A 14,327-nucleotide genomic window follows, 5' to 3' on the forward strand; every position below is an offset into this window, starting at 1 on the left:
CACACACACACACACACACACACACACACACACACACACACACACACACACACACACACACACACACACATTCAGACACATGCACAGGCATTTGTATATATCCTGAAATCATCAGTCGATCACCCACGCATTAACATGTCTGCTTGTGTTGACCATGGTGTGACCTCCAAGCTCTTGGACAGAATTCCTCGTTTCCTTTGGGCTGTTGGAGGCTCATGTGGTAATAATAAATCCTCCGCAAACTTGAAACGAACACTGCAGAAAGATGTTTGGATAGCCGCTCATGCATCTTTTTTGAAATGTTTTTTCTTCCCATAATCTGATTTTCTCTCTTTTGTTTATTTTTGTTGTGTCCCTGATGTGGACAACTTGCACTTCAGGACAATCTTCTCTTAGATGAATAAAAGAATAATTCGATGAGTCCCAGTACTTACTTGAATATATAAGTTCATTACAACACAAATCTGACATCAGAGGAGGTCTTGGTATATGCATGGACACGGACATACCAAAAACCTAAAGTAACATTTCATTCACTCAGCTTTATACAGTATGTCCAACGTCACACAAAGTCATGTATAATTAAAACACCAGAGAGGAGGCAAAACAATGTTGTGTAACACTTTAGAATGTTTATCATGGGACCCAGGAACTTAATCAAGGTCCTCATCTTATCTCTACCTTTAGACACCCAGAGCCTCCTCAAATAACGCAGTGTGAGGGACTCTGAGGCCTCTCAAAATACCAAACTATGACAATTAATTAATCATACATTTTTTCATGTTCTTCATTATTTTTCCAGGACAGTGCCCGATTTCATTGTTGTCGGTTTCTCCCACGGATCCTGTCAGGGGGAGAAATGTACATTAAACGGAAAAAGAGGATACTATGCACTGATCTTTCTTTTTTGGGCCAAGGCCCACAGTTATGCACGCAAAAGGTTATTTGATCCCAGAAAAAAAGTAATTCATCATGGCTGTGCAACATTTCAATTAAATAAACCTTCAGGCACCAAAAATGACAATTTTTTATTATTAACAGGTGACCAGACATACAGTAAAAGCCGTTGGCTGCAGCTCAAAGACACTATGTATGTGTATTCAGTAAAAAACTTGATCATCAGTCAGGTGAAAACAACTGGAACACAAAGCAATAATATGTCAGTCAGACGGGCCCAGAAGAGAAAAAATATGCAATGCCTGGAGATACACATAAGCTGTTACACACATAGGTCTTCAGCATATCGCACATAGCGCAGCCTGAGCTACATCTGAGGGCAGATTCACATAAAGGAAAAAGCATTTTTCTCATCTCTTGAAAGGTTGATATCCAGCGTAAACATTTTGTTAACTTTCTTCATATTCTTACAACAGTCATTCCTAGAGAGCAAAATGTGTCACTATTTTTGATCAGCTACTTTAAAAATATAACTGTGCTATTTTTCTCTTCAAGGTTGTGCAATGACTTTTCAAAATGCATTTTATAAATATCTCAAGAAATGCATTTTCAGTTGTTTAAAAGATGTTCACATCTTGTTTGGTCGGTAAAATGAGCTGCAGGATATTTATTTAAAATGTTGGCCACTGGGACTAACAAGATAATCCACCATTTAAATATTGCACTTCCATAAACTTGTGTGAGTTGCGAGAGAGAGAGAGTTCCCCTTTAAAAAGCTGCACAAGTGTTGTCGCAGTCACAAAGCTCCATGGATTGTTAAAATGTACAACACACTTTTAATAAAGCGGATGAACACAGAGATGAGACACCATATTGTCTTCTCACAGGTCTGTTAACCAACTCGCACTTTAGATTGCCAGTCTGACATTAGAGGCCAGAGGAAGTGGGCGTGACAGCAGTGAAGTCACCCAGGTGAACTTTTAATTGTTGTCTAGTGTGTTGGTAAACTGCATCCTTAAGACATTGTGAATACTTTGCTTTATGCTTGTTCGAAACCTGTAAAATGGTACACACTTGGACACTTTTCCAAAGGAGGCCAAACAAAGTCTTGATTTAACCTAAATGTGTGACATCTGGGGGTTTAGAGGTTTCACACAATGTCTACGACTAAATGCGTCATTTTGCATCGAGTCCAATTCCTGCTTCTATAAAGTCACTGCAGCCCCTGTGCATAAACAGCTAACAGAATCCAATTCCAACAGAAAGCAGTAATAAAACTGCTAATACGGAAAGGAAAAGGAAGATGTTGCAGGTTTTGAACTACGGTGCTCTAATTGGATTAGTGGGCAGTTGAGGAAATGAGAGTAAGAGGGGATTTACACACTAACACAATCTGGGCTGTTGGCGTATGAACTTCACTTCATCAATTAGCACAGCTTGATCTAGAGGCTTTGTGCGATGGGATCTTTGTAAACAGCTAGATTATTTAGCAATGAGAGCAATTATTGAACTCTAGTTACAGTTTTTGATCAGTCGTCTGACTCGATTGTATCAAAGCATAGAATTGCGGCATTCTTTCGAGCTGCTCTTTCATTCAGGACGGACTCATTTGGTTCTTTATTTTAAAGGATTCCCCCCCCCCTTTCAATGTCAGGCCAAAGGAGTTATGCACTTGTTTGTCAACATAAAGCCGAAGCTCAAACACAAACGAAGGGAGCTCAGAGATCAAATCGCAGCCTTGGGAAAAACCACAGGATATTTTTGCAGACACACTATACATATGACTCAGTGTCTGTCCTGTGTGCCAATGTGCAATTAACGGTCGTGGATAAGTTATAGTACATATTTCACATGTCCTTTTCCAGCTTTCTTCTGCCTTTCAATGCATCTTTGTGCTATTCACAGTGCAGTGATAAGGTGAATACTTTTCTTCATGATCTGCAGTTCAGGTGACTAAAGGTAAAGGTACTTTTTATAGTCAGGATTGAGGTTAAACATATCTTGCTCAGGGCATAATTCAGATTAAGTTTGGTTTGTCATTTAGTTATTTTGGTTGGATTGTGTCTAACGGTGGCACCACCAGTTATTCTGGTCAAATGCGGCCTAAAATAGTGGCACCACCAAAACAGTTCTGGATATGTCAGATTCGGTGTGTGTGTGTGTGTGTGTGTGTGTGTGTGGCAGTAAATAGAGACTCAAGAGACAGCTGAAGACACAAGGATGTTCTTAAAGTCTTTGGGTGGTCCAACCTCTTCGGGAGATTCAACCTACTTTTTTGCGAGTGCCAACGCCAAACAGTGGTCATTATTAGCAGCCAAACCAACCCCAGCAGGCTAGGATTACCTTCCAGCCAACTGCAGATGTGACCGTCTAAACAATTCTCCCACTCTGTTTTGACACGCTCTATTACAGGTTCTGCATCCTGCACTAGATCCAGAAAAAAAATTGACAGCTAAATGAAATCATTAATTTTCTGGTCTGATGTCATCCAAAAATTGCCATAATTGCCCAGGCCTGGCGTCTCCAGTCTGTGACTGGGAAAGACACCAGCGCTGGGCGAGGTGCTTGGATAGGAAAGTAGAGCTGGTGGATGTTCCCTGTGTTAAGTCTTTGTCTGTTAAAGCACGTGTGATGTACTGTAGAGTATACAATGAGGGGCGAGGGACTACTTTCCTCTCTCTGCTTGGAAAGCTCGACCAACACAGTAGGCCTTTAACTTTCTAGTGCATTCAAAAGCAAAGACAAGATGTTACTTGATGTGGTCAGACCGCGGAGGCTAATGATAGACTGTCAAACCCAGCAGCAGCTGATGTTCAGGGTACTTCAGTGCATTGTATGGGCATGCACACATATGCAGTTAGGTAACCATGTAGAGCCACCAGAGAGAGGGGAGATTCACCGAGCGCACAAAACGTCATGGACCTATATTCCTTTGTCCGTCTCAAGGAATACGAATCTTTCTCTAATTTGGTTTTCTATGTGCACATCTCCTTTGACATGGTGGCAGAAGTATTCAGATCCTTTAGTAAAAGAATGCAAAAATACTAAAAGTCCTGCACTCACAATTTTAAAAAGTAACTTAAATTCATCTGGTTGACACAAAACGTGACTCCAAATGAAAGCTAATGTTGCCCTGCACACTGCTGTGTGTGTACATACGCAACTGTTAACAGGCTTACTGTTAAGATGTTTGCTATATCCACTTTATAAAGTGTCAAGTCAATTAATATGTCAATGTTGTGACTGCAGCTTGTTTCTGCTGCTGTTTTGCAGGTTTAAAAGTATTATAATATTTTGTGCATTATAGCCTGAGAGTCTATCTAGTCCGGTCGCAGGGAAAGAGGTCAAAGCGCAGAAGGGGGAGCAGCTCTTTTTCTTCAGTTGAAGGGTTTAGTACACAGTGTTAAAAGGAGGTTGATCTTGATCACTGGTCCTTCCTCTTGGCCTGCTTGCTCTCTTACCACAGGTAGCTGTCCCACTTCTCTAGTTGGCCGGCACTATCTCTCTGCCAGTCACAGGGTTATACGCTCAGCCTGTTGTGTAAGAGCGTTGTAAAGAGCTAATACTCTTTGCGCCTGACAAGCTTTCAGACTGTACTTTCACCTGCGGTCATTAACGCAGTTATCTTAAAATCCCCGCACCACAAACAAGAGTGTCACAGTTTGCTCTTAGATTAATGGGACATGTTTCATGTTTCAGAGTTTAAGATATGAACACAGCTACACTTCACCTTGAGGGCAGAGGTTTAAGTTTTCGGGCCAATACTGGTCTGTAATGATATACAATTATGTTTGAGAGCCCTGCTGTGTACATTAACTGTCCATTTACAATAAGTATGTTCCAGACAGAGAAATACAAACCAATTAAAACCTCAAAACTTTCATCCCACTGATATTTGTTGCCGAGTGTTGCGACTTGCATCTCCCATGCCCTCGCTTCCCACAACGATGGAGACTTCCAGCAGCAGGGACGTCTCTGATCTGAACTGTAGTGGGCCTCCATTCCCAGCAGACTGTGGGAGTAAGCCTTCATGCCTTTGAGTACTGGGAGCGTGTTTCCCCTGGAAGAGATTTGGAATGAAAACAGTCTGTAAGTGATTGCTTCCAAGAAGTTGTCAAAGATTACATTTTTCCCCACATTGGATACAAAGGACCTCGTAGAAAGCACTTGCTCAGGTAATATTGAGTCATTTAATTTTCTAAATGTTTGTTTAACTGACCTCAGCTAACTAAAGCAGCACATTCTCGTGCAATTACAGGCTTGTGTTATTTTAAATTATATTATTCCAGTTCATTATTAAGATCACTTCGATGGGTGGTTTCTGCACTTTTTGGAAAACAGCCCCACAGTCTCAACAGACATGTATCAGTAAATATTCCTCCTTGAAAAGCAGAAGAACATACTATTGAAAAGGCTTAATCTTTATATAATCTCAATGTGAGCTCAGAGATTATAGCCTGCTGCAAAATGTTTCACATTTGCAAGAAGTGAATGTCAGCAAATCGAGATGAACGTGATAGTTTGTGTGCAAGCTCAGCGTTTTGAGTTAAACAGGGAAACAAAGTTAATTCTCATCAATGGGGCTGTGAAGTTGTTTGAGATAAAAGATTTACGTCACAGCACCCTCTGGTGGCAAACACGTATAAACAAAAATAACAGTCACAACAGGCACACTTTTTTTTTTTTTAACATTAACGAAAGTGAAAACGTTGCCCAAAGTACACTAACCATCTGCAAACAGACTACAAACGCCTTGAACATATTGGATTCATCTGTGTTATCTAGTGCTTGAGTAATACTCTAAACTGTGACCCAGAGTCAAGCTGAACTTTGGCACGGCAGCAACTGGCACTGTAGTAGACATAACATGGAGCCAGTAAGATCACAGATTTGACCGTACAAATATGTTAAAGCATTGAAAGAGTTTGACTTTAAACGAACCCCCTGAAAATTAGACATTTGTTCTGTGCAATGTGTGCGTTCCAGCGTCTATATTTAGTTGTTGTCATGTGTCGCGCAGGTCAGCTGCGATCCTGCAGGACACGCCTCTGGACTGAATGGAGCGTGCGCTGTGCGTAAAGTCCGACCTGCAGCGGCTCCACACTTGTTTTGACCTAATTTCACGGTTTTTAATAAGCAGATCTAATCGACATCGTTGACTCGTTGTTAGTCGAGTAAATGCAGCGATGACGCAAGAGGAAGATCTCATTCGGATTGCTAAAAAACTGGACAAGATGGTGTCTCGAAATAACACGGTGAGTCCTTATTTTGACACCCACAGGTGGCGCGTTGTCCTGCCACCTCGTGCTGTGCAGAAGGCCCGTAAGGTCTCTTCTGAAAACGGTTTCCTCCAGATTTACGTTGGCGATGAGTCTGAATCGGTGTATTCGCCAAAGTGTGCACATTTGTAATATGAGCCCGGCTGTAACAAATGTTCAACAGGTGTTTGCATACATTTCAGGACGTTTCGGTGTGCAGCGCTATATGAGCCAAGTTTTACCTACTTGTCGACAACTCTTTGCAAACAGTGACTCATGCAACAGAAAGTAAACAACGCGGGCTGTGGGCAAGGTCGTGTGTGTGTGTGTGTGTGTGTGTGTGTGTGTGGGTGGTGTTAGGCGGGGTGTGGGTGTTGTGACTGACTGCAAACACCAGAGCAACAGTTGTATCATGGCGCTCTTGTATTAAGAGTAGCTACTGTAAACGACAGTATAGTAGTCAATATACACTGTTGACGTTCCTAGAATAAAGCAAACAGTAACAGAAATGCTTAATGCATGATGGGATATATTTGAATTGATGGAATCAATATGTGTTTGTCTAAAAAACGATTACTGTTTACTTATCAGTTTGTGTGTGTTTTTTTTAAATTAATGTTTACATTTGCGTGCGAGCCCATCTGCATTTTACATTGTCATATTTCTAGATTTATAGTTTAAAATGAAGTTAGATGTTGACTGCTGTTTGTGTGCAGGAAGGTGCCATGGACCTGCTGAGGGAACTGAAAAGTTTCAATGTGACTCTCAAACTTCTCCAGGTAGGCTTCAGTATGTATGTCCGGTCTACATTAGAGCACAGTTTTACTTTTGCTTTTCGACTGTTAGTTTGACTGTCATTAACATTACAAATGTGGTAACTGCATGATTATTAAGGCTCACAATGTATACTTAAGTGTGTGTGTGTGTGTTTTGTTTAAGGAAACAAGAATCGGCATGTCTGTGAACGGTATCAGGAAGCACTCGGCTGACGAGGAAGTTATTTCTTTGGCAAAGTTCCTCATTAAAGACTGGAAAAGACTTCTGGGTACTTGAATTTGATACATGATTTATTGAGCAGTTAGATAGTTGTTTTTTGCAATAAATACATCAATGCACTGAATGCTTTACTAATATGATACCCGCCCCCCCCCCCCACACACACATACACCGCAGACTCCGAGAAAGCAGCTGAAATGAATAACGGTTTGGACTCCAGCAACACAGCAGTGTCTCCAAACAGCTCCCCCTCTGAGACACAGAGCAGGTCAGTACTGTCACAGCTGCTGCACAGAAACGCCACAGCTAACATGATATTCAACACAGAAGCAGAGGCAATATCAAATAAATGTGTTCAATAAAATGTTGAGAATCTTAACTGACGTGGAATCATGATGGAAGTGCAGATGCTCGGTGAAATGGTGAGATGTTTGTCATGCACTGCGCTAGACCTACAGTATTTGTTCTTGTTTATGTATTACCACACAGTAATAGTGAACAACTACTGCGTGTGTATACAAATACCTGCCTTGAAAGCAGCTTCACCCAAGCAGCTCTGTCAAAAAGCACTCAAGAAATGAACAGCTGATAGAAAGTGTCGGGAGTTACACTGTAGCAGCCGACTCTTGTTTGTTTTGCTTTGCCAAGGAGGCTTTTGAATCACTCTATTTTCCCAGAACAGTTTTCTACCCACTGACGGCTGTAAGTGGATTCACGTCATCCAAGTGTTCAAAGACAATATGCAGCACCAAGGACAGTGCTTTATGATCATAATTCAAAAGAATCCAAATAAAGCGATAAAAGAAGCCGCATTTCATGTCATATTTTCTGGTAACGCACCATTAAAATGTTTCCATCTGTTCAGTTGAGGACCTTAGAAATGCTTAAAGTGTGGGCACACATGATGATGCATGCTCCTGTTACTGAGGCTGTGATTTGGTTATATGTCACGGTTGTCATGTTTGCAAGTGCAAATATAGGACATTTCTAAAGGGGCTATGAAAGTTGTGATGTCTTCCTATTTGTTTTTTCATGACATTTTCATCTGAATCACTGAATTCTCTTCGAATGTCCCATTCGGACTGGATTCATTCCTCCGGGGAAGGTAGGGTGGACGTCAATATTACCAGTGCTCTTCACTGGTCCTGTAATTTAAGTCTTTTCTGTCGTGGTGTGTGTGCATTTAAAAATGTATTTCTGAGTTTTTACACACAGAGCTGTGTTTACTGTTAGTTTCATCAGCTCAGCGCACAGTCTGACAACTGAAGAAATAGAATAAGATCACCTGTCAACATCAGTCAACTCATACAATGAAGGACAAAGTAAAGACACTGCTAGCTCATCAAAGGGCCTGTTGGTTTATTTTTCATCCTTGTCCAAATGGGGCCTAAGTTACTGTACATTACAACAACAAACCTGACGTAAGTGAAACTCGTAAATGTGTGCGGGCTCTTGAACAGAGGTAAAGATGATACTTCCTTTGTTTCTGTTAGTCACAGAAGACTTGATGTCAAACCGAAACACGACTCGGATCCTGACAAGAAACACCCCGACAAAAGCGGAAAAGAAAAACATACTGACGAACACAAAGAGAGACACACAGATGACCCCAGTGATGAAAAGCACCTGGAGGAGCCCCAAAATGAGAAACATCCCCAAGAAATCGGAAAAGAGAAGCATTTAGAAGAACCCAAAAAACAAGGACACGGAGAAGATACTCTACTGGTAATGGATAACAAGAAACAGAAGAATGTACAGGATCTGCAGAGTGAGCGATACAAGCCAGAACCAAAGAAAGAAAGGTCGTTAGGAGAACCAAAGAAGAGAAGCATGGAAGAAGTCAGAAAGGAGAAACAGCCTAAAGAGCCCAAGAGGCACAGCTACGCAGATGACATGAAGAAGAAGAAGAAACGCAGAGAAGAAAACGGACACAAGAGGCCGATAAGCTCACCACAATGGGAGAGACCTCCGAGGGAACCCCAGAGAGAGAAACGTGCTGTTCACAAACCACTATTTGAAAGGTGAGAGGGAGGTGGCTCAAAAACTGATTATTACACACCCAAAACAAGACAGCAGCGCTTCAGATTGAATTATTTATTTCAGGAGGGGAGTGATGGACGGCAGTCTTCTTTATCCCACCCGGTTCCCCTCTCCCCCTCGACCTGCTCGGCCTCCTCTCCTGATCAAACGCCCCTCTGTGGACCTGAAAAAGGACAGGTCAGGGCACTCGCATCGCCCGAGCTGAAGAGCATGATGGACTGAAACATTACTGCATGACTTAACCATTTGTGAGTCACTCGTATGCACTGGCAGTCTGCCTCCAGTTTCAAACCCAGACTCATGGCCTAACAGGTTACCTGCTGTGCTTGGTGCATGCTGTAATGAGTCAGGTATGTCTTTATTAAACAGATTCTGCATTTAGCTTGAGCAGCATTTGGGACTCTCTGATCTGTGCTCTTGTGGCATTTGTTCAGGAAGGACAGTAAAGACTCTTCCTCCCGACATCCTCGTCCTGATGCTCCTGAACCCGCCTCTCTGCCGACTAAGCGACCTTCACTGGAAGTAAAGAAAGAGAGGTCAGGCGTGCTTTGGTGCATGTTTGAGTGACTTTAGTGCAGACACAGACAAAAGTTCTATAGAAACTCAAAACAAATATTGATTTTTCACATCAGGAAAGTTCCACCGGATCCAAATGCTCCAATTGCTCCTCTTCCTCTTCACCTTCATCCTCCTCCACCCAGGTCAGGGTCTGCATACCCACTGCATTGCCTGACATTAATAACTGCTGCATTATGAAGCGACTCAGATCAGCTCAAAGGTGTTTTCTCATTTAGAAAAGAGCCTCCTGACCCAAACGCTCCTCTTCCTCCACTTCCTCTTCACCTTCACCCCCCACCTCCTCCCCCCTTGAAGCGTCCCTCACTGGACGGGAAAAAGGAGAGGTCTGGATCAGATGAGTTCTTATTATGGTCCGCATGTAGTCAGCGCCTTGGACGCGTCTGGAATGATTATTTCGGAATGATTTCATTCGGAGTTTTCTTCTCTGCATTGAATCCTTGTGTTGTTTGTCACAGCAGGAAGGAGTTGTCAGACTCTAAACCTCCCCCACAGAAGAAGACGTCAGATCCCGTAAAGAGAGACAGGTCTGGGATCTGGAAATGATTCTGTCTCATTCATCCTTGAAATATTACTGTATCTGTAGGATCAGTAACCTCAGACTGCAATCTCTGTTTCTCGCTAATCTTAGACAAAATATAGACTCGATGAATGACTTTTTATGAGCTTTGAATCAGCGATGAAGCTTTTTCTTTGTAAGTGGCTGCAGAAGAAATATTGAACGATAATACTTAAGACTGTTTTAGATTCAGATAAGTCTTGAATTTGAAGTTTATTGAACAGTTTTGTGAGATTAACAGAATTTCAAAGGACAAACTTTGTCAGATATTGCTTAAATATCCTGATATATTAGGAAACCATTCAAATCTTTACTTCAAGCTGGTGTACAGTAAGTCACTGTAAAAAGAGCAACATGTCTAGATGGAGATATTTTGTTGGTTCAAAGACTGTTTCTTTTTGCAGGAAAGACTCATCGGATGGCAAAGTACCTAAAAAACACTCGGACGAAGCCAAGAGTGAAAGGTTGGCCAGTCATTAGTGTGAAAGGGCTTGTTAAGCTGTGAAACATGCTGGTTGTCTGTTCTTCAAACGGCTCTAATTGGTTTTTAGTACATTAGGCGCTTACTCTTTTATACTTGTACTGTGTGTGGATTTGTTTGAGAATCAAACAAATGTTTCCTTTTGTCAGGAAAGATTCATCAGACTCTAAACTGCCGCTTCTGAAAAAGCCCAGTTTGGATGTCAAAAAAGAAAAACACAGGTGTGCAGGAGCAGGAAAATACATTCCCCTGTACATTGCATTTGAATCCACTGCACTTCATGTCCGACATAATCCCAAGTGTGTGTTTTATTGGTGTCGGTGTCTTAACTCTTTCTCTTTTGTTGCAGGAAGGATTCCTGCGACTCCAAGGCTGGCCAGCCTGTGAAACGTCAACCAAGTGACTCCAAACCTGACAGGTAGGACTGGTACGCACCCCTTTAAATCTCACTCATACTTGCAAATGAAATTGAAATAAACATTGCCAATAAAACCAGATTTACTGAAACTGTCTCATTATTTACTGTAGACGAGAATCCACTGATTCAAAGACAAGCAGCTCACCACCAGCGAAGAAGCTAACAGTTGAAAGGTGAAATTATTTTCATTAAAGTTTCGCAGGTTTGTTTCAATGGAAACCATAAAAACGACGTTACTGACTTTATGTCATAGAAGAGAGTCTCAAGGCTCGAAGACGTCTCAGAATGGACCTCCACAGAGAAAGCCCTCTACCGACAGCATAGACAGGTATTACAATATGATTCTTTTTGTTCTAATGTATGCTGATGATACTCTTGATTATTTTATATTCAATCTAGCCTTTTCTTAAGTTTGCATGTAATATAAGACTGATGCTAATGAACTTGGTGTTGCTGTTTGCAGAGAAATATCACATCACTCTGCAGTTTCCCTTCAGCTTATTTTGGCATCTTTCAGCTGGCTTTGTTTTGGTTTTACATTCCATGAATTTACTGTTTGGTTCGTTCTGAAGACCAGCCTTGTTTTCCAGCAGCAGATTTGATGTTTTTGGTGAAAATATAGGTGGCCAAAAGCACAAAACTAAATCAACGCTGCTGGTATGCCTGCTGGATGTGCAAATTGGCAATCCTCTGCTAACACGTCAGCCATGTCAACTTTATGAGGTGTTGCTATGCCGATGTGTTCCGCTTTCCCCAAATGGACAAAAAATGGCTGCTTGAACAGCGATGAATGGGATTCAGTTGACATGTGGAAAAGGCCTCAGTTTTGTCTTATACATCTATTAAGTAAGATTTAATGTCAAAAATGGTCCTGAGAAGGTTAAAAAAATGTTAAAAAACCCACTAGCTCAAACCCCAGGCCCAGTTTGGAAACGGTAACTTCTCTCCAAATCAGTCAAATCAGGTCAGAAGCACCAGATGTTAAGGCTTCACACACTCTGCTCTGTTGTGCTTTGATGTGTCCTTTGTCTGCAGGAAGAGCAAAGCCGATGCCCCTAAATCTCCCACCACCCCGACCAGCCCCATGTCACCCAGCTTCAGTTCTGCCGGGGGTCCACTGCCTCCTCACCTCGCTACCGGAGACTCCGTCAGAGACAAGTGCATCGACTTGCTGGCAGCTGCCCTGCGCACAGACAGTGAGGCTAAGAATACACTTTATAACTGAGAGCACTTACTACTGCAGCTGATGCGCTCTAAATATATGGACAATGTAGTAACACGTATGCAAATTGTGGACCTTAGCAGCAACACACACAAATGTCACTGTAGTGTGCAGATTGACCTGATTTTTTTTTTCCTGGTCTTCACAGACGACTACAAGAACTTTACAACAAACTGTGACAGCATGGCTGCAGAGATTGAAGATCATATCCTTCAATGTAGCTAATTATTTCACATTATGGTTGATTTGACTAATATGTTCATTCAGTGATCACCCCAATGAAAAGTATTGCCTTTTACATTTGATTATTACTACGATCAGATCTACCTTGACTGCACGGTCGCACATATCTACCAGGAGACAAAGGTCACAGATATGAAATATAAAAACAGAGTCCGCAGCCGCATCAGCAACCTGAAGGACCTGAAGAACCCTGGGCTTCGCAGAAACGTCCTTGCAGGAAACATTGACTTGAGCCGCATCGCCAGCATGTCTGCTGAGGTAGAGAACCCTGCAGCTGCACACTAAACCAATTATGAACTTCTTTCCTGATGCCCAGATTTACTTTTATGCCACTCTTCTACGTCCCTCTGCTCCATTTAGTCACATTTTTGTGTTTAAGTAGGAGATGGCCAGCGATGAGCTGAAACAGCTGAGGAATGTTCTCACCCAAGAGGCCATAAGGGAGCACCAAATGGCCAAAACTGGTGGCACAAGCACCGACCTGCTGCAGTGCGAGAAGTGCAGGAAGAGCAACTGCACTTACAACCAGGTAAACACACGCAGTACATGAACATGCAGAAACGCACAAACAATCACAAACCTACTGGTGCTTATTATTTACAGCTACAAAACCTCGTGTGTGTGTGTGTGTGTGTGTGTGTGTGTGTGTGTGTTTTAGGTGCAGACACGCAGTGCTGATGAGCCAATGACCACATTCGTTCTGTGCAATGAGTGTGGTAACCGCTGGAAGGTATGTTTTTCCCTGGCCTTTGTTTCAATAACTTAATCTTAACTTAATCTTTTGTTTGTGTAATTTTAAAAATACTTCTGTTATTTTTCTAAATTTCAGTTCTGCTGATGCCTTCCAGATGAAACCACATTTTTCCTGAGCATTTCAAACTGCATTGTTTTCTATAATGGGGGGGGGGGGGGTTATAAAGTATTGCAGCTAGTGGTTTTAACAGATAATGGTGTTCTAATAATTTTTACTTGACATTTTGAGATTTGTAAGCATGTGCTAATAATCTGGGTTTGCGTTATGTGGAATTGAAGACTGAGCATGAACATCAGTTTGATGAATGTTAACAATAATGATCATGGTGCTGTCATGATTGAACAATTATCCAGTTAATATGCTACATCATATTGCAGCTGTTTAAATGCATAAATCATCCGTATGATGGCTTTTTAAACTCGCGTTTAATAAAACAAAAAATTGAGAATCATTCTTACTCAGTGTCACTTCCTGCATCGTCATCTATGTCTTGTGACAGACAGAATATTCAGTTTATTTTTAAGTATGGTTTAGATGCATATTTCTTATTATTTTATTTGCGCATGATAAGGTTTTCCTATATTTCTTTAAATTCTTATCAGTATCTATTTTTAAAAAAAATTATTTTAATAAACTCTACGGGACAGACTAAACTGAAGAAATAAATAAAAACTATGCATTGCAGCTACAGTTTGCTATATCTACAATGTTTTAATATTCCAAGAGAGATAGAAATTGACATTTTGATAAATATGAAAAACATATCTGTAATTCATGGCACAGATGAATATTCATTCAAAGAAACATGTTTTTAATGAAAATAGTGCAACTGTAGTTGGAAGTTTTTCTGTTGCACAACTGGAAACATACAGTAGATGGCAAC

General features: G+C 41.4%; 1 protein-coding gene across 5 annotated transcripts; it reads left to right on the top strand.

The window, feature by feature from the left end:
- Nucleotides 1-5,873: 5,873 nt before the first annotated feature.
- Nucleotides 5,874-14,016, top strand: tcea3 (transcription elongation factor A (SII), 3). Of its 5 annotated transcripts, none has more exons than XM_031853379.1 (21): nt 5,874-6,152; nt 6,872-6,934; nt 7,095-7,200; nt 7,329-7,419; nt 8,645-9,172; nt 9,255-9,368; nt 9,626-9,727; nt 9,824-9,892; nt 9,986-10,093; nt 10,226-10,294; nt 10,731-10,790; nt 10,957-11,028; nt 11,157-11,225; nt 11,336-11,398; nt 11,479-11,553; nt 12,261-12,421; nt 12,596-12,652; nt 12,794-12,948; nt 13,073-13,219; nt 13,349-13,420; nt 13,520-14,016. In XM_031853379.1, the coding sequence occupies exons 1-21, from the start codon at nt 6,084-6,086 to the stop codon at nt 13,526-13,528; spliced, it is 2,259 nt and encodes a 752-aa protein (XP_031709239.1). In that variant the 5' UTR covers nt 5,874-6,083; the 3' UTR covers nt 13,529-14,016. The 5 variants fall into 5 exon arrangements, with proteins under 5 accessions (XP_031709239.1, XP_031709240.1, XP_031709241.1 ...); XM_031853380.1 differs by having other exon boundaries at nt 11,482-11,553; XM_031853381.1 differs by lacking the exons at nt 8,645-9,172; nt 9,255-9,368.
- The last annotated feature ends 311 nt before the right edge of the window (nt 14,017-14,327 follow it).

Source organism: Anarrhichthys ocellatus, unplaced genomic scaffold, assembly GCF_004355925.1.
Source record: "Anarrhichthys ocellatus isolate YVR2014 unplaced genomic scaffold, GSC_Weel_1.0 scaffold13, whole genome shotgun sequence".
Classification (NCBI taxonomy): Eukaryota; Metazoa; Chordata; class Actinopteri; order Perciformes; family Anarhichadidae; genus Anarrhichthys; species Anarrhichthys ocellatus.

What these genes read in the sequence shown, in the direction of transcription:
- tcea3 (XM_031853379.1), top strand. Translation starts at nt 6,084, where the DNA reads ATGACGCAAGAGGAAGATCTCATTCGGATTGCTAAAAAACTGGACAAG. An exon ending in GTGGACCTGAAAAAGGACAG is followed by an intron (nt 9,369 to 9,625) that starts GTCAGGGCACTC and finishes GCATTTGTTCAG; the next exon opens with GAAGGACAGTAAAGACTCTT. An exon ending in GCAACTGCACTTACAACCAG is followed by an intron (nt 13,220 to 13,348) that starts GTAAACACACGC and finishes TGTGTGTTTTAG; the next exon opens with GTGCAGACACGCAGTGCTGA.